This window comes from Astyanax mexicanus, chromosome 1 (assembly GCF_023375975.1).
Source record: "Astyanax mexicanus isolate ESR-SI-001 chromosome 1, AstMex3_surface, whole genome shotgun sequence".
In the NCBI taxonomy this organism is placed as follows: domain Eukaryota; kingdom Metazoa; phylum Chordata; class Actinopteri; order Characiformes; family Acestrorhamphidae; genus Astyanax; species Astyanax mexicanus.
Window position 1 is genome coordinate 90,302,717 of NC_064408.1, and position 26,969 is coordinate 90,329,685.

The 26,969-nt window shown below is 36.4% G+C and overlaps 2 protein-coding genes and 1 non-coding gene across 11 annotated transcripts; 1 reads left to right on the plus strand and 2 right to left on the minus strand.

The window, feature by feature from the left end:
- The first annotated feature begins 1,737 nt into the window (after positions 1–1,737).
- Positions 1,738–8,220, plus strand: terf1 (telomeric repeat binding factor (NIMA-interacting) 1). 8 transcript variants are annotated; one of them, XM_049485460.1, is made up of 11 exons: positions 2,364–2,420; positions 3,150–3,230; positions 4,573–4,668; positions 4,768–4,895; positions 4,995–5,081; positions 5,564–5,713; positions 6,164–6,273; positions 6,399–6,437; positions 6,626–6,723; positions 6,865–6,935; positions 7,337–8,220. In XM_049485460.1, exons 3-11 carry the CDS (start codon positions 4,575–4,577, stop codon positions 7,490–7,492), a joined length of 933 nt encoding a protein of 310 aa, XP_049341417.1. In that variant the 5' UTR covers positions 2,364–2,420; positions 3,150–3,230; positions 4,573–4,574; the 3' UTR covers positions 7,493–8,220. The 8 variants fall into 8 exon arrangements, with proteins under 8 accessions (XP_022539700.2, XP_049341416.1, XP_049341417.1 ...); XM_049485461.1 differs by lacking the exon at positions 3,150–3,230 and adding an exon at positions 3,312–3,392; XM_049485457.1 differs by lacking the exon at positions 2,364–2,420 and adding an exon at positions 2,846–2,906 and having other exon boundaries at positions 3,069–3,230.
- On the minus strand, positions 8,063–24,814 carry LOC103035495 (somatomedin-B and thrombospondin type-1 domain-containing protein). Of its 2 annotated transcripts, none has more exons than XM_049485462.1 (6): positions 24,663–24,814; positions 23,518–23,929; positions 19,557–19,751; positions 18,280–18,358; positions 9,425–9,601; positions 8,063–8,363 (listed from the first exon to the last, which is right to left on the minus strand). In XM_049485462.1, exons 2-6 carry the CDS (start codon positions 23,741–23,743, stop codon positions 8,246–8,248), a joined length of 795 nt encoding a protein of 264 aa, XP_049341419.1. In that variant the 5' UTR covers positions 23,744–23,929; positions 24,663–24,814; the 3' UTR covers positions 8,063–8,245. The 2 variants fall into 2 exon arrangements, with proteins under 2 accessions (XP_049341419.1, XP_007260163.1); XM_007260101.3 differs by having other exon boundaries at positions 23,518–23,936; positions 24,663–24,806.
- trnav-aac (transfer RNA valine (anticodon AAC)) lies at positions 11,076–11,148 on the minus strand. Its single transcript has one exon. It is a non-coding gene; the product is annotated as a tRNA-Val (tRNA).
- Positions 24,815–26,969: the final 2,155 nt, after the last annotated feature.

The following is a 26,969-nucleotide window of genomic DNA, read 5'->3' on the forward strand; positions in this document are numbered from 1 at the left end:
GTGTGTGTGTATGTGTGTGAAACATTTGTCATTACCTGCTCCCCCATACTGCACTGTACCCCCCACCCCCATGTCTTTGTGTGTTCTGCCTCTCTTTTTGGACTTTTTGACCTTTTTTTTGTTTGTTTTGAAGGGTTTTATCAACGTGTATCTTCTGTAGACTGTTTCTGCACATATCAGCATCTTTGTATGCATGTTAAAATCTGTACAATTTCGTGATCACTGAATACTTTGTTATGGTACATGTATGTCAACATTTCTGTAAGTTAGACAGCATTGTTCCTCATTAAGTCTAATATTAGCATATGCAGGATAATAAATAAAGATGTACATAACTCACCAGTGTGTTCAGTGTGCTTAATGAACTGCCAGAGAGTGCAAATAAGACATTAATATGTACAGCGAGTCCCGTAAGGCTTTTTAGTCTGTTCTAGATACAGCCACTGTTTTTAAAGTTAAAGATAAATAAAGTTAATTAAAGAGCTAAAGTTTCCTCAAACTCTAACTTGATTCTCTTTACTTTACATCAACCTACTTGCAAAAATGACATTAATTTAAATGTATAAAAGACAAAAAATGTGTTTTTATCATTGGTATAAAATATAATTTCATTACTGGAGGAAAATATGTGTATTTTTTGTCAAGTAACACATTCTGACATTTGACATTTTAACATATCCATAAAGAAATAAAATAACTTAAATTTAACTGGAAATGTTGTATTAAAAGCTTTTATAAACACTATGAATGTCAATTTAATATAAAAATCTGTAATTATATTATTTATTTTGCTTATGTCAAAAAATCTGCAGCCTATTCAGAATCACTGGGTGAAAGACACCAGTCAATCACAGGGTACACACACCACCCATTAACACCTAGAGAGCAGCTCAGCATGGTCAACTTATCTACCACATGCAATTTTGGAAGTCAGATGGAAACCGAAGTACCTGGAGGAGACCTGGACGAAGACAGCAAAAACATAGCAGACTCCTCACAGACTCACTGGAGTGACTGAAACTCTAACCAGTTGCATTACATCTTTAATCATTGCCACATAAATGATAGTTAATGTTGAAAGGCAAAAGGTGATCCACACAAATAATAATAAGAATAAGAATACTTGTTGTTGTTATTATTATTATTATTATTATTATTATTATTATTATTATTATTATTATTATTATATGTCCCTTTCTACACTGCAAGAACACTGTACAAGTGATAATAATAAAATACTAGCAGTACATACATACAATGGTGGTGGGCAAAAAAAACATATTTAATATTAGGTTTAATGCAAACAGTGCACATAAGACTATTAAGAGACCACTTAATAGTGATGAGTTTCTTTGATTTTACCTAGTTAAAAAACTCTGGAATATAATCAAGAGGAAGATGGCTAATCACAAGCCATCTAACCAAGCTGAACTGCTTGATTTTTTGCACCAGGAGTGGCATAAAGTTATCCAAAAGCAGTGTGTAAGACTGGTGGAGGAGAACATGACAAGATGCATTAAAACTGTGGTTAAAAAACAGGGTTCTTCCACCAAATATTGAGTTCTGAACTTTTAAAAGTTTATGAACAGTATTATTTGAGGTCTATAGGCAAAAAGAGAGGAAGAGAGAGAGATAGAGAGAGAGAGATGCACTTTAATGTGATGCATCAGTGTTTTTTTATTGGGGAGAGAAAAGCATAGGAAACTGAACTCCGCTCCTGCAGGGGGCGCTGCTCCGCTGTGTGTTCTTCTGTGAAAGTAAAAGCGCGCAGTTTGTCTCTACTGTTGTTAGGTGTAAACACACGAAGAATAAAGTTTCAACTGAAGTTCAAATTGTTTATTAATCCGAATTGTAGCTGTTTGATCCGGATTAAGTGGTCCAGATGTGTGAGCGGGAGGAGGAGGAGGAGCGCGTGGCGCGGAGCTGGATGATGGACTTCTGTTTTCGGTCTGTGTGCAGCAGCTACACCCGCTCCCACAGAGAGAGATTTAACCACAACATCAGACTGTACGAAGGTAAAACTCACATCTATCAAACGTTTAACAGACTTTACTCACACAGAGAGAGATTTAACCACAACATCAGACTGTACGAAGGTAAAACTCACATCTATCAAACGTTTAACAGACTTTACTCACACAGAGAGAGATTTAACCACAACATTAGACTGTACGAAGGTAAAACTCACATCTATCAAACGTTTAACAGACTTTACTCCCACAGAGAGAGATTTAACCACAACATCAGACTGTACGAAGGTAAAACTCACATCTATCAAACGTTTAACAGACTTTACTCCCACAGAGAGAGATTTAACCACAACATCAGACTGTACGAAGGTAAAACTCACATCTATCAAACGTTTAACAGACTTTACTCCCACAGAGAGAGATTTAACCACAACATCAGACTGTACGAAGGTAAAACTCCCATCTATCAAACGTTTAACAGACTTTACTCCCACAGAGAGAGATTTAACCACAACATCAGACTGTACGAAGGTAAAACTCACATCTATCAAACGTTTAACAGACTTTACTCCCACAGAGAGAGATTTAACCACAACATCAGACTGTACGAAGGTAAAACTCACATCTATCAAACGTTTAACAGACTTTACTCCCACAGAGAGAGATTTAACCACAACATCAGACTGTACGAAGGTAAAACTCACATCTATCAAACGTTTAACAGACTTTACTCCCACAGAGAGAGATTTAACCACAACATCAGACTGTACGAAGGTAAAACTCACATCTATCAAACGTTTAACAGACTTTACTCCCACAGAGAGAGATTTAACCACAACATCAGACTGTACGAAGGTAAAACTCACATCTATCAAACGTTTAACAGACTTTACTCACACAGAGAGAGATTTAACCACAACATTAGACTGTACGAAGGTAAAACTCACATCTATCAAACGTTTAACAGACTTTACTCCCACAGAGAGAGATTTAACCACAACATCAGACTGTACGAAGGTAAAACTCACATCTATCCAACGTTTAACAGACTTTACTCCCACAGAGAGAGATTTAACCACAACATCAGACTGTACGAAGGTAAAACTCACATCTATCAAACGTTTAACAGACTTTACTCACACAGAGAGAGATTTAACCACAACATTAGACTGTACGAAGGTAAAACTCACATCTATCAAACGTTTAACAGACTTTACTCCCACAGAGAGAGATTTAACCACAACATCAGACTGTACGAAGGTAAAACTCACATCTATCAAACGTTTAACAGACTTTACTCACACAGAGAGAGATTTAACCACAACATTAGACTGTACGAAGGTAAAACTCACATCTATCAAACGTTTAACAGACTTTACTCCCACAGAGAGAGATTTAACCACAACATCAGACTGTACGAAGGTAAAACTCACATCTATCAAACGTTTAACAGACTTTACTCACACAGAGAGAGATTTAACCACAACATTAGACTGTTTTAGAGATAAAACTCTAAAACTAAAATTCTGTGTAGAAAATAAATGAATTAAAGAATATGTTTATTGAGATTAGGTGATCAAAGATTTAAGTGGTAGTGTATTTTTGTCTTCACATATACCAACAAATGGTGCACTTTAATTCCACTGAAACCTTTGGATAGATGAGCTGCAAGGATACTGTTGAATATTTTTTGTCTTTCTATAAAATATCAGTCAGAAAACACAGCCATACAGTCTTTTATATTAAACATGGTGCAAATGTTACATACTCGTATTTTAGTGTAGGTAAAGTATTAAATATGTAAATCACTGTCATATACACTAGGTTTTTGACAGAACCAAAATGTGTATGTGGTTCCCTCTGGCAGCTTATGTATGTAAATATTTACAATCTTAATTGTCTCATTTTTAAAATCATATTAAATCAATAATTCCATTATCAAATTTCGAATAATCTCCCAGCCCTAAGTAAAACAGGGTTTGTCTGGTCATGAAAAGCCTGGAAAAGTCATGGAATAGCAGTTTCCAGGCCTGGATAAAAACACCCACAATGTTTTGAAAAGGGAATGGAAATGTGCTTGTGTGTTTCCATTTATTGACGGAGAAAAGCTATTTTGAGCTAACAAATACATCACCTCAGAGTTAATTCAGTAATTTAGGATGGAGCTCTCAGGATTTGACACACATTTTATTATTGAAGATTGTGTGTATTTTTTTAATCTGATTAATTGTACTCAATTACTGTAATCAATTTGGATTATAGTCGATAAGCTGATTTTTGGTTTTACTGTTCAAGTCTGGACTGATGCCTTAAAAATCATATGGTCATGAAAATTTGTCTTGAAGTCATGGAAAAGCCATGGAAATGTATTGGGTAAAAAAACTGTATGAACCCTGGCAGAAGTATTACTTAGTATGGCTTTTTATTACATACATTTAAAAGTATTAAGGATTAAGTGTTTATCTTGTCAATATTACTAATTAGACCACACCTGATCTGCAACAGGTTGTCATTAGCTATGTAAAGAAATTATATAAATGTATGAAATTATATATTTTTGACAGGTGTTTGAATCAGTGTCTTCTAATGTTGATTTTTCCAGCGATGGTTGACGATGAGTGCGACCTGCAGGAGGATCAGCAAATGAAGAGAACAATCTGTTGTTTTCTTTCCAGAATAATGGATGGGAAAAACTTGGGTAATTGTCTTTCTTATCTGAATTCGCACATCATTTATCACGGTTACAAAATGACAGTAGATTTTTTTTCTACAATAACACATCTGCTGCTTTTCTTAGAGGTGCATTACGACCCCAGTGACAGAGTTACTCCGCTGATGTCAGCGGTCAAAGTGTGGGAGTTCCTGAGCGAGGCTGTGGATGATCCTGCACTGTATGAGAATGTCAGACATCTACTGTTCATTCAGGTGAAGCTTTAATTGCAGTTTAACTACTGTGAAAGACTTGCATTTCTTGACCCAGGTAAAAATAATTATGGTGTTAATGTGTTCTGTTCGTATGTTCAGAGTGTCTGTGTGTGTTTGGAGAAAGGAAACGCAAAGCTGGCAGAAGATGCACTGCAGTGGCTTGAGAAAGAGGCTGCATTACCAGAGGTATTCACTTCTTCCTCAGGAATCAATCTCTTTGTCCAGAGATGTCAGCATTCGTAGCTAAGATATTCAGATTCATTCAACACTAATGAGTGACTGTAGCTTTAAATGTATTTATTCTCATATAAACTGAAGTGTGAGCTAGTCTTTACCCTAAATCTGTATGTTTGTAGATGTTTATCTAGATGGATAACTTGCATTTGATTCCATCAGCTGTAAAATGAAGTGTATGGATGTTTTGGAAGTAAACTGAGTCAAGGGGGGGAAACTGATTATTTCAGGAGTATAGATATCTTGCTTTATTCCTCAATAATCACTCATTGTTCTGGTTTTACAGTATCCTGTTAAACAATTTCAGTATTTATGCAAAAATACTGTTTTAAAAGTGCAGTTTTAATAGTGTTGTCTATCTGAAAATATGTTTATTTTTGTTTAGATGTAACACTGATTTGTCCTGTATATACTGCTGCTGCTTGTCCTTCCAGAAACTGCAAAGAAAACTGTCCACAGTTGTGACTAAGAAGGACATCTATGACCAACTCCTAGTTAGCTTCTCCTACAGTCGTCTGCTGGACAGAATCAATACATTCTTAGACAGATTTCTCGAGAAACATCCATCTGACTTTTTACAGAAGGTATAATTTTTCGTTACATATGTATTTAATAGCTCATCATTGTATTTCGTTGCTTTTGGACAAAAAACATCTATTTTACATGAGAAGGAAAAAAATATATTTGTTTTTGATGGAAATCAGTGTAAAAAGATTTTGTTTATATAATTTGCGAGCATTTCTATTTCGCCATTTGTCATGAAATTTTGATTCCCAGTTTGCATCTTATCTCAGGCAAAAATGGAGATAGAAGGTTTTTTTCTGACAGTGACTGTGTAAGCCATATTAGATTTACGTGGTTAGCATCATTCTAATTGGTTTTTAACTACATTAGCCTCACAGCTTCAGTGATAGAACTAAAGAAGAAAACTTAAAACATGACTGGGTTGATTGATCACATTTTGAATAAGAAGGGGGTAGTGGTGAGATTTTAACTTACCATCAAGTATTTAATATATATATTTCTTTTTTAAGTCTGCATCAAAAGTTGTCCAAGCTCGACTGGAGAGAGCAGAGAGGGCTGAGGCAGAACAGGATTATTTGGAGTCCAAATCACCAAGCCGCACTGCAGAAGTCTCCACGAAGTAAGAAAATCTTTTTTTTATTTAAAAGCATCCGCTCTAAATTTCTCTTGTGCTGTAATGTTAAGGATACTTACAGTTCTTGCAGTGTTTGTTGCGTTAAGATATTTTTCTCTGTCTCTCTTAAGCAATGAGGCAAATCGGGTTTCAGAAGAACTGAGTCTTAGGTGAGTGCTTCAGTGAAATGTGCATTATAAAAATTGTGTAAAGGGTACATATTCTAAATTTTACCTTGTATAGGGTTAAATATTAATAACACACTCTAAATTTAGTTATTGTGAAATGAACTGATTTACAATAAAACACTTTTTAAGAGAATTTGGGTCCCTGTTCTAATAAATATTGTTTCTTACAGACCTAAAAAGAAACTTTTCTCAACTAAAACTCTGCAGCCTTGGAAACCTGAGACAGCAAAGAAACAGTTACAGTTACCTCGCAGAACATCAATATTAAGTAAGTTCTTTTAATGAAAAAGAAATAAAAAAAACAAGTACATTTACGTTCTGCCTGATTTTAGAGTGTAGTGTATTTCAATAGTGACATTGTGTGGCACTTGTGAAATGCTAATCTAGGTTATAATGTCACTTCAAACAGAGGTTTCCAGAAGGAGTTCTAAAGGGTTACCCAAGACAGGAGCTGACATTCCAAAATACAAGTCCAAGAAGGTGAGTTCTTCAGCAATACTCTCAGACTGAGAGAAACTCTACTTGCTTTGTACACACACTATTAGAAACTGGGTTTTATCTTGGGTTGAGATCTGCTTTGAAATCCAAAAAATAATTAAATAATTAAAAATGATATATGTTAGGGCTGTATGATATTGGAAAAAAAATGGCATTGCACTGTTTTATGTCCGACGATGTATATCGCAATATTAAACAATGCAGGACCCGTGAAGTAACCAGTAAATTATGTAAATTATGGCTTTTGTTCTCTCTACACTTTAATACAGGTGAGGTCATCATACATTGTGAGATGCTAGTGCAGGGGTGCTGCAGTATTTACCTCTTTGTATTTATTCTTTTATAAACTCTTATAAAAGAGTAAAGTCTTTTACCCCCTTTAGAAATGGACATGGGAAGAAGACATGAACTTAAAGTCTGGGGTGAGGCGTTATGGAGAAGGAAAGTGGACCAAAATTCTGGAGGAGTTTCAGTTTGAGGGCCGGACGAGCGTCATGCTTAAGGACCGGTGGAGAACCATGAAAAAACTCGGAATCTGAGCTCTCAGCACTCGTCTTAACTATGAGGACTGATTTGAACTTCAGCAACACTGAGACACCATGCTTTCATGCATACATTTGAACCCGTACAAGAAATGGGAAAATGGGTAACAGTTATTCATGTGTAGTGATACAAGAGAACATTTTAAACCACACCATCAACCCTTAAAAAGGTGTTTTAAAAATAAATTATTCTGCTGCCATTGTAAATAAACTGTTTACACTGCCACAGTGTTTGTCCAGCCAATTGGTCAGCCTGAAAGTGTCCTAGCATAAGGTCTTTAAAGGGCTCACACTTTACATTTTTGTCTGTTGTTCTTGATTCATGTTAAAAAAAAAAACTCACACCATCTCTTTAAGGTTTCTTTAAGGTTAATCTGTGTAAATGATCTCTATTTTTAATTAATTAGAGCTGTGTTTTAATAAGCCACCCCTACGTGAACGTAAGTATATGCTTATACATATTTAAGATGCTTTAGGCTGACCAGGTAGATGTGTAAAAGAGATTTTGAAAATGGTCCCTTAAGGCAAAGTTTAGGTAGTTTGGAGAAAGACAACATGACTGTGAAGTGCAATTGTATTATATTAATTGTATAATATTTTTTATTCCATTTCATACATTAATAGACAAGTATGAACATATATAAACATGTGAAAAAAAAAACTTTTTTTAAACAAGACGTGGTGTTAAAATTTACATTTGCCAATAAAGTTGTCTGTACATTTTTTATGGCTGTGTTAGTGGGTCTGTCTTTAGATGAAGATGAAACTGTGGACTGAAGGGCAGGAGCAGTGCTGCAGTTTCTGAACTTTTTTCCATGTTCCCCGGCAGCGAGGGTTTCCCACAGCCTGCCATTGCAGTATGGTGTCCCTGCCGACAGCAAAGAAGCATTATTCTGCACCAGACAACTATAAACACAGTTTCAGTCAGGCATTGCAAGGATTTATCAAAAAGCAAACCAGTAAGGTTACAACTGTTAAAAAAATCAGCTAATAAATAAGCATGCATTTATATAGATAAACATTACTGTTTGTAATATTAGAAGTCAGCATCATTGAACATTTAGTGTGTATACAGGTGTAATTTACATTTCCACCAGAAGTGGGCGACAAGTCATCAGTGTGTAATGTAAATGTGCCCCTAAAGGTACAAAACAATTCAAATGTGAGCTTTAAAGGGACAGTACATTTTATATGTCAGAAAAAAAGGTCAAACACATATCAATATATTAAGCTGAACTGATCTACTATCTTCATAACAAAGTTTCCCAAAATGTACTAAGTCGTATATACCTTAGCACACTTTTTTATTTACAAATTTCATGTTAAAGCTGGAGTAAGTGATTTATTTCTAAGCAATTAATAAATTAAATGCTCTGACAATAAAACGTGAAAATTAATATCTGTCTCTAGAGTCCAAATAATTGTAAAAACCTTATCCAACTATTTTACTAGGAATAATCAGAGCCTTCACCTGCCTGCTTACCTGTCTAACGTAAGAAAAGTTCAGCCTAAGTTCAGAAAAAAGTAGAAAAAATACAGTTATAGAGAGGTTGGATTAACTTACTCTAGCTTATGATATGTGCACTCTTATAAATGTCCAACTTTGCTCTTAAACTAAAAGAAATTAACCTGTACCACTCTTAAAAGTAAAGGTGCTTTAAATAGTTAAAGAGAGCTGTCATAGATTAATTGGGGTGTGTAAGGGTGAAGATATGGAGACGCACTGTTGAAACATTGTTTATTGCGAATCTGATGGTGTTCTGGGAAGTAATTTCAAATTATGTAGATTACAGTAAAATATCAGTATCAGAAGTTAGATATATTAGGCTTTAGATGTACATTAAGCTTATCAGCTGTTCTACACATAAACATATAGTAATTACATATACCGAAAAAAACAATGAGGTTCCTTGTATGAGCTGGTGTTACCTGTTTGCAGATTGTCCGTCTCCGTTGCAGGTGTGGCTGCGGTTGCTGATGGCAGGTGGCTGGCAGGACACACACACCACGAATCCTTCTCTCAGATACTGCATCCAGCGTGTGTGAGGTTTGTTCTCCACCATACAATGTCTGCTCAGGGACTCCACCTTAAACTCCATGCAGAACCTGAAAGAAAGAAACAAAAAGATGAGCTGAGCACTGTATGGTTTACAGGCCTGAAACTGATTACAAAGGCTTGTTTATGCTTGTTTAATGTACTAAATTTAAGATGTGAGTTTTAAACAATGTAACCATCACTGCCCACATACTGCTACGCATCCTTTACATTACCATGTATGTTAAACAATACATACACTAGAGGTCAGTTTACAGTTAAATGTTGGTAATGGACAGTGGAGGAGTTATGATGATGTACTCGCTCCAAAAAAGATTAAAGAGGCAGTGGGGTAAATGGCTGTAAAAATAAAGGGTAGTAAATATTATTACAGCAGCCATTTCTATTGGAGGGGTATGAGTGCACCCATAGACACATATGGGCACTTATTAAGCCTAGTCATGGGCATTTTCTTTCATTAGAAATGATCCATTCTGAACGCTGTGTAAAACTAGGAATATGCCATGTCTGGAGAAACTGTCCCAATGTCTTATTAGATGTTGTTACTACTGAATTTGAGGAGATCTACAATGAAGCTATCATATTAATCAGTGCTGTTTTTGGCATTTTTAAGGGATTGCACATGTAAATTATTCCCAGTATAATGATATATTGGTATTATAAAATTCTGCTTTTTAGTTTCTATTAAATTGTTGTATTCCAAGTTACACTGGTTTAAAAAAGTGTTTAATTTCCAGCACCAGGGGCGTAGCAGCAAATTCTGGGCCCTGTACACTCTCCATGTCAGTGGGCCCCTATCATACCAGTACACAAGGAATGTGAGTAAAAAAAATCTGGGTTTTATGGGCCCCTCTCCCTACCCGGGTCCTGGGTAGTCAGGTCCACTTTTCCCACCACTACCACGCCCATGTCCAGCTACAATAAAAATGTCTTTAAAAAAATAAAATAAAATAAAAGTTTCAGTTAAATAACTCATGAGAGAAAAATATATATGCGAGATATTTAGCATTTATTTGCCAGTTTTGGTTTGGTTTATACATTTTACACATTTATAACTTTTTTTTTTTTTTTTTTTTTTTTGATAGGTAGTAATTTCCAGACCACCATCAGATTCGCAATAAACAATGTTTCCACAGTGCGTCTCCATATCCATAAAGTAGTGCTACAGTACAGCAGTAAGGCCTGTGAGAGGCGCTGTAGCTTCACATCTGTTCAGAGCAGTCTTTTCCTTCTTTAGCAAGGCTGATTTAGTCACTTTCATAGTTTTTTTTTTATAGTTGTTATTTTGATAGTTGTTATTTTATTTTAAAAATGTCATTATTAATGTAATATTATATTAAAATAAATAATATAACTTTTCCTTCTTTTTTTAAGCTGTTATCATTGGATTTATGACCGTTTTATTTAAACTTTTTTTACTACAGTTTAACAATAGTTTAATAACTAAATATTACGCTGAAATCAACTGAAATTAGTATTAGTTTATAAATCATGAGCTAAACCTGTGAAGGAACCAATAAATATTGTTTCCGCCCGGTCTCGAACCGGGGACCTTTCGCGTGTTAGGCGAACGTGATAACCACTACACTACGGAAACTCCTGATACGCTTCCGTCTCCTTCTGACTCCCATTCACTTCAGAATTAGTACAGGGTCTCGTAACTGTTTCATATACAGACCCCCAGCAGATATGTAACACTAATATAAAGAAGTCAGGCATAAAATGTCATAACTTGACCTACAGCAGTTATAAAGAGACCAAACAAGTGAGGTTTATGGGAGGTGTGTAGGTAGAAAATAAATAAATAAATAAACCATGGAAAGGTTTAAATAGCCAGAGAACATATTGTAAAATATGTTTTTACAAAGCTTACTTAAATGATTACAGTACCAGGAATATACAGGCGCTATTTATGTATCTGTTTTTTTCTCCCTGGCTCTCTCTCAGCAGGAATACCTACACACTAAGAAAAATAAGTACAGATTTGTACTTAGAAGAGTACAAATCTTGTCCCTAGGACTGTATCTTACATTGAGGTACAATAGATTACCTTTCAGTGAAAGTCTTTTTTTATACCCATGTTTTTTGTACCAGTAAATATTATAAAGTTACATTATAAACATTTTCATAAACTGAATATATGTCAAGAACTTGATGATCCACAATTGTCTGGCTTTCAAATAAAAAAATGTGTAATTAAAAAAATACATTGTTTATTAGTGCAGTGATACAGAATACCGAATGTAGCTTTTGGCGGGTTAAATGGTACAAATCTGTCACACAGTACACATCTGTACACATCTGACCCTGTAAAGACCAATATTATACCTTTAAAGGTACAATTATGAAAAGTATAAGAAAGTACTTATAACATACTTCAGTTTTTTTTTAGTGTGTACTCCTCATTAGGAGTAATCCAGTCATCCAATGGAAGTTCTGGCTGGAGTAACTGGGGAAGGAGCCAGTTTTTTTAAATACAGGAATAAAGCTCGAACCTGGGCAGTTTCTCAATGTGTATTTTATGTGTTAATACCTGACTTTATCTTCTTCTGTCCAATTTGCATTCCAATACACAAAAAAAAATGACTAAAGAAAAAAACAATAATGCATCGGTTGGTGAATCGGCAAGGAAAACGATCAGAAATACCCAGCATTTATTGTGAATTTAGCACTGATGTGGTGGCAAAAAGTAAAAAAGTTATTTTCTTTGAAACTTCCAGAGAGGCTATTTTTGACCCACCATTCTTAAAGATATACTGAAGAAAGGCAGACATGCACTTTTATGCCGTGGCATCAAGGTGGCAGAACAAGTATTGTTAAATTAACCTATGTAAAAAAGATAATTTAATCAGAATAAATATCCTTTTTTATATTATTTTATTAAAATAAATAAATTACACATTTCTTTTAAAAATTGCCTATTTAATTAGATTCATACCCTTTTAGTTGTTCAAGTTAAATTTCTGATTTAAAACATTTTTCCATACAGTACAAGACTGCTTTACGAACTGAATAAGACCACAATATGAGCTAAAAAATGAACATTGTTTCTGCCTGGTCTCGAACCAAAGGGACACTATGCAACATTTTTCGGTTAATTATTGCATTTAATACTGTTTTACATGCTTAAATGGGTAATTACAGGGAGAATGAAGTTTAGGAGTTCTCAGCCCATAACCACAGGCTCACAAGTCTCGGTGATCACGAGAGACGCATACTTAGCAGAGAGAAAGGGAAAAAAGGGGGTCCATATTGTGGTTTTAATACACATTATGAAAATGTCTCAATTAAGAGAGCACATTATAATAGTTTAATGGTTTAAAGGGCATTATTTTTCATTTATTCGGCCACAAGAATGTCAATTGAACCCTTTGTCTCTTTTTTGCCACTCTAGAGGGCACTTTATTGATGTTTTTCAGTTATGGGAGCACCGGAAGGAAGGGTTTCCTGATCTGCCGCCCATTTGAGAGAATAGTATTTATAGTAATTATTCCCACTATTAGAGTCAGTCTGTTTTGCAATAGCTATTATTGAATATTTTTTTACTTTTTATTTTACTTTTGACTTAATGTACAGGAAATCAAAGATTTTAAGGAGAAATACAGAGCTTTTTGCTGATACTCCCAACAGACATACAATGCTATTAGGGGCATAGAGTTGCACCATGCAAAAATATATATATTTATACAACAATAAGAAGCTCAAAGTTGCTCCACCAATCACTGGTAGAACTCTGAGGCACTAGTAACTTTTAAAGTGCACAGGTAGTTTATTTAAAAAAAACACCATCTTAAAATTAAGTCACGATAAGTCGGCCGATGAGCAGGAGCGAATCAGTTGGATAGGAAAACAGTTTGCAAAGTAAATTCATTGTAAATGCATGAATTCATGAAAATTACATTTACATTAGTAAGTATCTGAAAGTCAAGGTCAAACTCCTACGAGGTGGTTCATTGTAGAAATCATCCCCCTGAGATCAGAGAAGTCTCTCTGGGAGATTTTGAAACAGTGTTAAAAATATCAGATTGCAGTCTTGTAAGATCATCTGGCTCAAGTCAGGCTTTAGAACACAACTGACACACATTTTAGAGTATTCTCTTTCCCAACACAACTGATCCAATTAATCAGGAGAGTGTTTTCCAAAACATTTTGTAACCTCGTACATAAGAATATTTTTTTAAATTAAAAGCCTTTCTCAAAACCTTTCATACACAACTAAGAAAGTGCTTAAATTAGTCTGGTAATTTAAAGGTTTTCTGATCAACTTTCTACTTAATGTTCACATGTTTTTCCAGAATATTTAACCACATCCTTGCTTCTATACTCACCGTACATTTTTCAGCTTAAAAAAGTAATAGCGAGAAGCCAAAAGCCAGATAAAAAAGTATTTGCAGAGCCTTTTGAATTCCATGGACGTTGGTTCGAACCCTAGGTCATGTGATAGCTTCCTGCGCTGAGCTTAAGGCTCCAGAGAGATGGAGAGATGTGTGTTATGGTGCCAAAAACAAGAGGTTGACTGTTTTCCTTTCTTAAGGCTCACCCTCGCCTCTTCCTCCACTTTTTTCTTCATCTTACCATCACAAGGCACACCCTAAACCAGGCTTAGACTAACCCCTACAGAACATTAGGCATAGTCCACACACTGACCAACCGATTCTTTCAGGGCTTGTCCTACTCATTATAATGCAAAATATGAAATAGAAGGTATTTACAGTATAAGCAAACCAGACATATATGAATCATGACTTTGCACTAATCATATCCTTGTTTATAGGTTTAAGGATGACCTTCCTGGGCAGGTCCTGGAACTCCAGTTTGCCTGCTTTTTTTTTTTTTTTTGCTGAGCATAAATTAAGCACTCTTGGAACTGCTGTTGTGAGAAACAGTCATTGCTTCTAGGAAGTAATGTTTAGGGCACAAACTTTATGATACAACTACTTACCAAATTAATATTAGTGAATTCACATACATACTCAATTAAAGATGTCTAAAGTATTTACTTAGAAGTATACAGCTCTGGAAAAAAAAAGAGAGCATTCAGTTTCTGAATCAGTTTCAGACCTCAAATAATGCAAAGAAGATTTCAGAAATCAATATTTGGTGAATTAACCCTGTTTTTAATCACAGTTTTCATGCAACTCATAATTTTTAAATGGTCTCTTATTTTTTTTCCAAAGCTGTATAATCTAGGGTTTAAAATACTTCTGTAGACGTTGAAGTATCAACTCAAGCTTTTTACTCCAGTGAAAGTGTAAAATTCCTGGTTTCAAATCTACTTAAAGTAAAAGATTATTTAAGTATTGTAAACTTAGACCGCTCCACAGGAGCATATAGTCACTACCCTTCTCCCAAAAAACATTTTTCTAAAAGATATAATGACTTTAAGGTTATATTAAAATTTTAATGCTGATAAATTTGGGATGCACTGGGTTGATGAGAAGCCGGAATGAAAACGATCTGAAATGTAATAGAAATAAAGCTATTTTTTAAATATAAGGAGTATACAGGAAAAAAATCATCTGAAAAAGAATTATTTCAGTAAAGTATAAATAACCAGAATTTATACTTTTATACATAAGTAAGTTAACAAAGTATTTGTACTATGTTACTTGACACCTCTGAACTTAATTCCCCAAGGTCACAGGCAGGATCAATCATCTATTCCAGTAGGCATCACACACCCCTCCCAGTACACCTGATACAACCACTATCTAATTAACTAGTCCGTCCTAAGCTGAACTGGGTGTGTTAGAGCAGGGAAAACAGTACTCAATGCAAGACAGTTTATATATACAGCTATATATATATATACAAATTAAGAGACCACTTCAGTTTCTGAATCAGTTTCTCTGGTTTTGCTATTTATAGGTATATGTTTGAATGAAATGAACATTGTTGTTTTATTCTATAAACTACAAACAACATTTCTCCCAAATTCCAAATAAAAATATTGTCATTTAGCATTTATTTTCAGATCGCTGAAATGACAAAAAAGATGCAGAGCTTTCAGACCTCAAATAATGCAAAACTTAATGCATATTCATAAAGTTTTAAGAGCTCAGAAATAACTGTGTTTAAATTACAGTTTTCATGCATCTTGGCATGTTCTCCTCCACCACTCTTACACACTGCTTTTGGATAACTTTATGCCACTCCTGGTGCAAAAAGTCAAGCAGTTCAGCTTGGTTTGATGGATTGTGATCATCCATCTTCCTCTTGATTATATTCCACAAGTTTTCAATTTGGTAAAATCAAAGAAACTTATTATTTTGAAGTGGTCTCTTATTTTTTTTCATAGCTGTATATTTGTTTTCAAAAAAGTGTTTTGTTTTATCGGAAACAATGTCTTTAAACTTGTGAACTCCTCTTTAAAATCACTGAGTCCATTGTAAAACTGCGGCTCTGTTCTCACCCTGGCTACAAGTTGTGACTGATCCTGTCATCCTGTTAATGTTCAAGCTGTCTGTGTGTGATGTGGGTTTTGTATTTAGAATCTGTGCAGAAGCCAAGAGCTGCTCTTGTGTCACAGAGGTTTCCTTTAGGTTCTTTGTACCAGTGCAAACACACTGTGTTTGCTCAGGCTGATCCTAATGGCAAAAGGATCATCAGGTGTGTTTGCAGATTTAACAATGATTAAAGGCGTCAGGGTTAGGAGACTGTGGCCTAATGCAGGTGCATCAGTCGCAGAGACTGGAAAACACTCTCTGCGACTCCTCTGTGATAAAACTCTCATATCCGGACTACAATAAAACCACCTTACACAAGTTAAGGTTCAAATGGTTAAAGAGATACTGATTATTAATTTTGGGAAGTTCCAAGCATAATTTGATTAAATTTCTCTACACAATTAGAAAAGAATTGTAATAGCTAGCAGAAGATTTTAGACAGACATGTGCACTCAGAGACTAAATACAATGTGTAGCAGCGACCTTTTTTTTATGATAGCCTTTTTTTATGATAGGAGGCACCTGCCTGGAAAAATCATGGAGCTATGAATTCTGACAGGGCTCAGTTTAACATGAAATTGTAGGTAATTCTATATGTAACTATATGCAAGAAAATATATGTCTATATGTAAGAAAAAAAAGTCACAAAGGAGGGAGGCCCTGTGAGGAAACTATCCCAAGAGAAGGGATGCACATAGATATCAAGTACATTTGTATTTTTGTACTTGTCAATACTGATACTGATACCTTCTTAGAATAAAGGGGCATTATGTAACACTGCAGTTGTTAGTGTAAAGTAGTGCAATGCTATAGTTTATTTATTGCTAAGATAAAAAAAATAGAGATTAGTTTTACTTAAATGTTGATTACCCGAGCATGATCATGTGACGTCTGGACGACTTCAGCAAATTACATGAGACTTTTAGGGACAAAAGAAAAGAAATAGCAACGGCATGGAGAGGACCAGCAGCGTTTTAAAGCAAGTTTCACTTTGGTCTTTTTACAAGCGTTTTTTAACTGCATGTGGATATTTGCCGTTGCTGACAGGTTTTGTTGGGCTGAGGATGGTTGGTATCGGAGCCTCATTTGCGATTACGAAATTACGTAAATGAGTGTGTTATTGGGCATATATCCAAGTCCCCAGAATACATTAAATTTAAGCCCATTAGAAAACAGCTTTAGAGTTAATGCTAATGTTTAATTTTAATTCTAAGCATTTTGAAGTAAACACTTATCACTTTATTATAATCTACTAAATATTAGTATAATATATATGTAAATATTGTTTTATTTTTATAGTGTATAGCATAGTGACGTAATATACAGTACCTAGAAATCAAATACCTTCTAACGATGAGAACCCTTTTCTGATGATGCATAATGACCATGGGAGGAACATGTGAAAGGTTAAAGACTACAACTATAACAAGGCTGTTTGGAATGCAATCACTATCTTGGTTAATTGTTATTAGTATACAGCTAAGATCAGCACAGGGATGCTATTCTACCAACCTTTCTACAAAACTGAGCAGATCTCTTGCTGCAAGCCAAGGGTGATGCTACTTACACCAGCTCACCTATCTGTTGGATTGACTGGAGAAACAATATTTGCTCCTAAATTATAATTTTGATGAATAAATGCACCATACCTTAAGTTATTTTTTTGTGTATGCCACAATATACATAATATAAATAAACATTTTTAGACATCCCTTTTAAAAATGAGGCACTTTAGGTTGAACCCATTGTTGACACAGATGTACAAATGCACAAAAACAGCTTGCCAAACCCCTGTAGAGAAACATTGCCAATAGAATAGAGCCTTCTGTAGCAGATAAATATTAATCTATTGGCAGTATGTCTAGTGCCAGGTGGGAACTTAAGGAGTATAAAGACTCCCAGCATTGAGCTATGGAGTAGTGGAGCTGTGTTTTCTGGAATGATGATAGTGCTCTGTCCGAAACATTTGGAATGAGTGAAGTGTTCATTCTGATACTAACACTCTTGTCACTGAATGCAATCAAATCCTCACATAAATGGTTAAAAATCTAGTCTGCTCTACTCTGATCAGTAGAAACAGTTACTCCAAATAGAGCAGGATAAACTCTTTATTTACACTAAGCTGATAGAAAGTCTGGTTCAGTCTATCAGCTAAAAATCATGTTTGTAGGTTTGTCTTGTTGCTGCTGCTGTTTGTTGTTTTAACTGTGAGTTCATTACTGGGAGTTCATGAATTGCATGCAGAGTTTCTTTGTGTTTGTTTAATCTACAGTGATACAAACCCAGAATCCACCGGGGTTCCATACACAACGTGTGCTATTCTGCCGTTGCTGTACTCCATTGTTGTTATCAGCGCTGGTCCTGGAACGAAACCAACAAAAAGGTCCGTGTTCAGCTCATTCATTAACAGCAGGGAAGCAGGTCTCAGACTAAATGGCTGCGGTTTGGCTTTTATTGGGTGATGGATCAAAGGGTTTTACACACACAAAGCACCAAAAATCTGTCAAATATTTGAGGAAGCAGCTTGAAAATAAAGTTGGCTCGTTTTCAAGGTATTATGGGATTTTTTAAATCACCTGAAGAATGTGTGGCCCTAGAACAACCCTCTGATGAAGATGATGACTGGTTCACTGTGTGTGTTTTGATGATCTGTATCTATTTTTTGCTCAGCAAAACTACATTATGAGACAGTTACAAAGCTTGTGTATCTAATGTATTAACAAACTATATTATTTGACATCTATCTGACAATTATATTCATATACAGGCGGTTGTTCAGAATGATAGACACACTTAAAACCTTTGGTAGCAATTATATATATAGCAAGAATACATAGTAAATACACTATATGCACAAAAGTATTGAGACTCAAGGCGCTGTAGGTCCCCAATGGTGGAACAAACTTCCTTCCACTACGAGTTTAGGAGCGTCTCTCTTGCTATCTTTAAGAAACTCCTGAAGACAGAGCTCTTCAAAGAGCACTTACTCTCCTAACACCACTAACTAACTAACTACTTCTAACCTTATTTTCTTCTTCCCCTCCTTCACTCCTCTATCCCATTATTTCCCTTTGGTTTCTGTTAGGCCCTGTCAAAAAAATTATGTTCCCTATTGCTAACTGTACATTATTATTTGTAAGTCGCTTTGGATGAAAATGTCTGCTAAATGTAAAGTAATGTAATGTAGTGTAGACAAGCTGCATTTGCACATCTGTGTCAGCAATATGTGTATAAACACATAGGGTAGGTGCACATTTATAGACTGTAGTGTATTTACTGTATTACCAACAGATGACCACCAGTGACCAGACATGACAGGGGGTGTTGGAGTATTCTCAACACAGCAGTGGTGATCATGGAAGTGGATCTGTGTGATTGTGGTGTTATGCTAATTAATTGGGCACAGAGGTGTTGCTGGTGTTTTGCAGTGGTGTTTTGTTGCTGGTGCTGTCTGGTCAGTCTGGTCAGTGATGGTTATATGGGGGTTTAACCACTGATGAATAAGTGTAGGTAAACTTTTAGCACTACAGAGTATATATGTGTAACAGTTTAGACTGACCTTGTGAATGACCACAGCTCTGTCCTTCATAGTCCTGGTACTCCATGCAGCCTGCTCTTTCTTCCAGAGCTGGACAGGCCTGCCCACTGTTTTGGGGTTTTATCTCAATGCTGCGTCTCCGTACGCGGTACGAAGGCTGGCAGGGTCTGGCACAACCACTCCAGTGTGTCCATTCACTCACCACACACGGCTGGGCTACAAACACAACCACACACAGACCAGAGAGAGAGATCATACACAGCGCTGTGAAAAAGTATTTGCCCACTATTTTTGTTTCATACTTGCACTTTTCAGATCAAACAAACTATAATATCAGTCAAACATAATCCAAGTAAATACAAAAAGCAGTTTTTAAATGATTATTTAAAAAAAAAAAAAAAAGCTATTTAAACCTAGTGGCCCAATGAGAAAAAGTAATCCTCCCATGGATTAACTGTGATTAACCACATTTTTGGAAAGCATTTTTTTAGGGACAAACTAGCAACAACCAGGCCTGATTACTACCATTTAATCACTTGAATATAATCTGTCTAACAGCCTGAAGCAGCTAAAAGATCTCAAAAAGCAACATATTATGCCCGAACTGAAGAAATTCAAAAACAGATGAGAAGTCATTGATCATCTCTTATTCTGAAAAATGTTACAAAATAATTTCTAAGGTTTTAGGACCACAGTAAGAGCTATTATTCACAAATGAAGAAAAGATGGAACACTGGTGAACCTTCCCAGGAGTGGCCGAACGACCAGTGTTACTCAAAAAGGGCATGAATAACTCATCCAGGAGATCACAAAAGAACCCACGTCTAACTTGCCTCAGAACTTCAGAAACAGGACATCATACTGAAATTCAAACATGGTGGTAGAAGTTCAATGGTCTGGGGCTGCTTTGCTGCTTCAGGACCTGAACAACAGTTGTATTTGCTGGAACCCTGATTTTTGCTCTCTACCAGAAAATCCTGAATGAGGATGTCCAGCCATCAGTTTGTGACCGAAAATGTGTTAAAGCACACAAGCAAGTCCACATGTGAATTGCTCAAAACACAAACAGAAGGATTTGAAGATGCTGTAGCATGATCTTAAAAAGGCTGCTCATGCTCGATAACCCTCCAATTTGGTGAAATTACAAATATTCTGCAAAAAAGGGTAGACAAAAGTTCCTCCACAGCGCTGTGAAAGACTCATTGCATCTCTTTTTTTACAACACTGTACATACACTTATTGTATCACGTATTGTGATATTGTTATATGAACTGAGGTGTGTGTTACAGTCTCTCATTAATGTTAAGGTTAAATATCAATATCAAATTTAAATACTAATAACTAATTTGTGGGCGGAGCCTAGCACAGGTCAATTATCACACTTGTTGCACTTGTTTAAAGTTATGTAATGCTCTGTGTCCCAGGGGTGAATGCTGTTATGCAACCAAAAGCTTGCTACTGTTACTGACCAGGCTCTGCTCCTGCCCCAGAGGAATTTTGGCCCAGTTTATCTGTGGAGCTGTTTAAACCCACAACAATACAGTGCTTTTAAGCTCAGAATGAACACTTCAGCTTCTACCACAACATTAAATTTCACATAACTTCTGGAGCTTTTAAAAAAACTGTTATAGAATGATATTCTTAATCTTTCTATTTTTTATTAAAAACCTGACCTGGAAACAGACCTAACTGTATATTAGCAAAAGGTTTTAGGTCTTTTTTCAAACTGGTACACAGCACAAAGTGAAATGGATAATAAAGAAGAGGGACGTTTTCAGAATAATTCATCAGCATAACCTCAAAACATTAGGAAGATAGATGGATGCGGGTGAAACTTTAGGGTCAATTTAGGGTTCCAACAGGACAATGACTCCAAAAACACAGAGGTGGTTGTGGAACAGGTAAAGCAGGCCAACATTAAGCTTTTGGAATTGATGGCTGATTGATGGTTGATGGCTAAAGCTTCTGGTTTAGGTTAAACTTGCCAAGGAACAATTAACCAAAAAATTAGATGTGCTGTATATTTAATCTTATATATGTACTTTTGACAATGTGTTGATTTCAAAAAAAAAAAAAAAACTTAAAATATAATTGAAAGCATGTCCATGGGTATTCACATCCATAATAAGTGAAATTTCTTGCTGTCCAATTGAAAAACAATCTCCATATTTGTCGATTTTTAGTTTACTGCATAATTTGAACACATGACCTGTTCCTTTACACTGTGTCAACATTTCATTATGAATGGGCCAATAGAAATTCTCTAACATTAAATTAAATAATTTCCTCTTTTTACATTGACTTCCACTGAAAGTAAAAAAAATGTTTATCTACCAGGAACACTACTTTGTTACTGCTTTGTTGAGCACACACCATCACCTAAGCAATATCTGGTCAGCTGTGGCCCTGTGGGGGTCTGATGAAAGGTGTGTGGGGGAACTGCTAAACTGTGAAGTAACAGATGAGCTACAATCTGTAGCTGTCTATACAGAGAGAGAACATTTATGGTATGTGTTTCCAATAAAATGGCCAGAGAAGAAGCATGCTGTAAATGGGCTGCACTGCTTCCGTCTCACTTTAATCCCAGAGTGTTTGCTTTCATGCTCTCTGCTGGTCTGTAAAAGTTCAGTGGTGCCGACTCTGAGCTGTGTACGCTCTGTAAATAAGGAATTTGGTAAATGCATTCCGTGAAGGATTTCAGCAGATTAGAAAGCATGACTTTTCAGCCCTTTATGTAAAGCCATAACTGTGATCAGCCGGAAACAGAGCCTCAGACGGAGATTACAGACTGTGGAGTCTGAGCAGTGGAGCAAGATGGAGAAAAATGTGCATGATCTCAATAACAAAAAAAAAGTTTATCTAATAGATGGATATTAGATCGACTTTCCTTAAGAGTCAGGAAAGTTTTGGCCTTTTCCTGTAAAGATGTTTTATTTACAAATTCAGAAGCATCTGAAATTGTGCAACTGCCCTGATTAAATTATGCAAAAAAATAAAATGAATTACATTGTTTTTTTACTGGAACAAAATATTAGTAAACTGTGTTTGTTTCCCTGTTTTTTTTTATTCTATGTCAAAAATCTATCCTTCTTTCCCCCCAAAATCAGTTATTTTCTTGAATTGTTTAGTTTTTATTTAAAAAAATATGTTGGCTTAATATCTCAGAATTTGACATTATCACAAAACTAGGTCAAAATTGTTCATTTTCTCCCAAATAGTTATTCCTGTTCTCTTGATTTTAAACAAAAAGACTGACATGCCAAACGTCTTTTGATGGCAGTATGTAAATTGATCATGAAGTGTGAACACCCACAGATGTATAAGTTGCGAGGTGTTGTGAGTGTTGTGAGTGAGGCTGAACACTGGCCATTCATAACTGGAGTGAGGCCTGGGGTGAAGTGGGTGGCAGATGAATGAGATGTTCGATTTCTGAAGTTGTGCAGGAATTTAACATTTCTCAAACCACAGTGTCATGTGTGTATTGGGAATATGTCGCAGAAGGCATTACCACCCAGAGTGGACAGCGCTGTAGTGGGCAGTAATGATCGTGACTAGTGGTTTCTGGCTAGCATTGTCAGTGCAAACAGAAAATAAGAGACTCTGACAGAAATCACATCCACATTCAATACAAGAGGGCCCATATGCCCCATATACATATCCTGCAGCACAGAACAGTGTTCTTTAGCTTCCATGACACATGGAAATGTCATTGGAGGTCACAATAGTAACCCCACCTCTTAGGACCCTATGCTGATACATGCTGAATATACTAAGAAGTGGCCCCAATCACAGTAGATCAAGTCCTTAAGTTTCTAGAGATTTCCCATCATACAAAGTGAAGCCCCACCCCTAATCTACCACACCTGATCCAGTTAATGTAGGCCTTCAGGAGCGTTTTCATATCAAAGCCAGGTGATATGCAGAGTGGGATATCCGGAGGACCTGGGCTGAGCCCCCCCTGGTCCAGGTGATTTCCTCTTACCTGTGCATTCAGTTGGGTAGTCAAAGCAGCAGTCCTTAGACCTCACACAGCTCTCATCACAGTAGCACGTCGTATACACACGGTCACTCCTCCAGTCCAGTGAGGAGCAGGTCAGGTCCTTTCCCGGGCAGCACTGCCCTGAACACCCCCCCTCTGCAGGGTGATACGGTCCAAAGACAGTGGCGAGCAGCACTGAGGCCCAACGGATCACCACCGACCCAATCATAACGTCCAGAGAACGCAAACCAGAGAGTGGAGGGGCCTCAGAGTGTGTGCTGCTGCTGCTCTAGTCTAAAAGACAAGAACAGTGTGTGTGTGTGTCCTCTGTGCTGTGTCTGGTTTCCCATACACACAATCCAACAGGTCCAGTTCTGCAAGTCACTGGGAGTCCAGACAAGCGTTTAACTTTCTGCTGAACTCTGTGAAAAAAAAAAATATATATATATATATATATATATATTTATAAATTGTCAGTAAATAGACAGAATACCCTGAAATACATGGTACTGTATTGTCAATATAAAATTACAATTATTTAATTTTACATAAAGCCTTGTTATGGTGTGGTGTGTATTTTGAATGTACATGTTATTAATGCTGTTTATAATTGCCTGCAGAAAAAAATTAGTTGTGAAATAAAGTAAATACATCAGAAAAACAATGTAAATAAATAAGCTAGTGCAATAATTTGCCAAAAGTCATGGGATATTAGTATGTAAGGTGTCAGTGAACTGAGAAACAGCTGTGTAAGTTGTCTATCAGGTGCTATCTTGTGTGTGAGCTTGAACACTGGACGGTAATGATCTTGACTGGCGGCATCTGGATAGAATTGTTCATGCAAACGAACAAGAAGCTTATATCCCACAGGTCAATGCAGAGTTCTTTAGTGTCCATGGGACATGATGCTAAACCTGTATCATTTAGCATTTGGCATGTTAGTGTATAGCAAAAATGAATGCTGTCCTGTTAGTAAATAGTGTGCGAATAATGTGTATAAAAAAAGAGCAAGATCTAAGAAAAGTATATTAGAACTAAAATATGTATATGTATAATACAATAAATAAGTCAGCATGTTAGAAAGTAAATAGAGTATTAGCATGGCAGCGGGTAGTGTAAACTAGTATATAGTAAGAATATATATATACCTGTTTATACAGAAACACAGATCTTCCTCCTGAAATATTGGTCCATTCTGCAGGTCAGAAGAAAATATCCATTCTTCAGTCGGCCTGTACGCTCCACTCTGTGAAGAAACAGAGAGGGGTAGAGAGCAGGGCAGAGAGACAGAGAGAGAGAGAGAGGTGGGGAAAGGGTGGGCTGAGTAATGGGTGTGATCTGGCTCCCTCTCTCTCTCTCTCTGATCAGGGTGAGGAATGTGTGAGTTTGGCTGAGAGCCAGATTAGATTCTGTACAGGGGTGTAATTGCAGGGCAGCTGTAACGCTGCTCATTATCAGTCAGGAGTTCACTGAACATCATTTGAACTAAATGAACGTCTGAGACGTTTCCTAAACACACTGATGAAAATCTGATTTGGGTGGAATATATTACGTTACTGATCAATATTTAATTTGTGTAGTTTAAAGAGCTGTGCATTCCCTTCAGACTTCCCTCTTCTTACTGTCTATACTGTACACACATACTGTGTCTACAACAAAAGAACTGCAAACATGAAAGACCGTATTTTAGCAATCTATAGTGCACCGGTCAATTGCTTATCATGGAGCTGGATTTAGGGTGTGTTGGTGTGTGTTTGGTATCATATGGGCGCAAAAATACACCTTGCGTGGCTCGAAATGCGCAAAAGGCATGTACTAATTCTCTTAATTATTCATTGGTGTGTTTTTGGTGTAGAGTGAAATAAACCAATCAGTGTGCCAGTAGTCATTCCCTTTAAGAGCCAGGTGCACTCTGACTTTGGTGCGTTCATATCTTAACAGCACAGCACTTTGTCCGTCAACAGCAATGTTATTTTATTGTAATGTTATTGTGTTTAATGAGCAGGGTTGTGCACGTGCTGGGATCTCGTGTGGCGCATGGTGTACCTATAGGTATGGACTCGACTAACTGTTGTCTAGGTGTTTTCTGCCGCCAAAATAGAAAGACTGCAGAAATGTACCTGAACACACTTCACTTCCAGACCACCACACCCATCAGTGTATTTATTTCTAAACTCCAACGCTATTTTAATGGCGTGGGCACAAGGTGTGAAAATAGACTGTTGGTGGGGTTTAAGGTAGCAAAGAGCATAATGAAACACCTTACACAGGTTGAACGACAGAGCCCTAAATCATCTAACATCTTGTTAAGCATGCTTTAAGCTTACTTACAAAAACGCATTTTGCTGTGCAGTGTGAAAATATTTCCTTGCTTATTTTTGATTGGCTCTTTGAGTCATATAAAATCATCAGACTGCTTCAAGCTGTTTGGCAGTACAGGTAGTGTCAGTGTACATATAACTTACATACTTCTTCAGGTTTAACTAACATCCACATGGTAATGTTTTCTTCACTGTGGTGATTATTTGCTCAATGTTACTTGCTTGTAATATTTTGTTTGAAATTTAAGTGAAACATATTCCATAAAAACACTGTTCCTTTTGAAAGTCCCTTATTTTCTGATTGCATTAAAAATTCTAGCCACTGTAGGTGATAATGCTACAAATGTGAGACTGTGTACTGAAGAATGTTAAGTTTTCATACAAATTTTGAAACTGAATATCCCTTCTATCTGTGGTATCAAGCTTTGAACTCCAGTAGTTCACATTACCTTGCCATGGGCATTCTGGACAGTGTCCAACTCAATAACAAGATAACACCTCACAACCTTTTCAACCTTTTAATTTCACAAGCAAATCAGTTCTCACTTATAATTTAGTAAATTAACACTTTTATAAAGAGTGTTTACAGAGCTCTCCAGTGCTGTAGTTGTTAACTGGGAATTTTCATACACAACTAAACTTAGAGAAGCAGCCAGGTTTTTCAGCTACTACTGCACTCGCCTCAGCCTAAGCTAAGCTATCTTAAAAAGTTTCGTCCTTAACTGAAAACTGCTAAATGCTAAAAAAAAAAAAAAAAAGTATTTTTCCCTGAGATTTAGAATTACGTGAACAGATGGCTCTTCTGGGTGGGCAATACTCCTCCCTCCTCTTTGTTTCCATCCTGGATACAGCAAACAGCCGCTCTGGATCTACCTTATCAAACACATCCATATGTTCACTTGTTGCTTACCAAGATAAAAGGCACAGTGAAAGAGTGAGAGTGGAGCAAGTTCACTGTCAGTATCTTTTTAAATATTTATTACAGTCTCACAGTATTAGAGGTAACCCAGCTGGCACACAACCGACCTTCAATGTTAAAATGTGGTTGAAATATGACAAAAGTAATATCTGTTGTTGTTTCAACATTGAAACAGAGTGTCTACTGTCCACTGTGCACCCCTCCACAGGGTAATG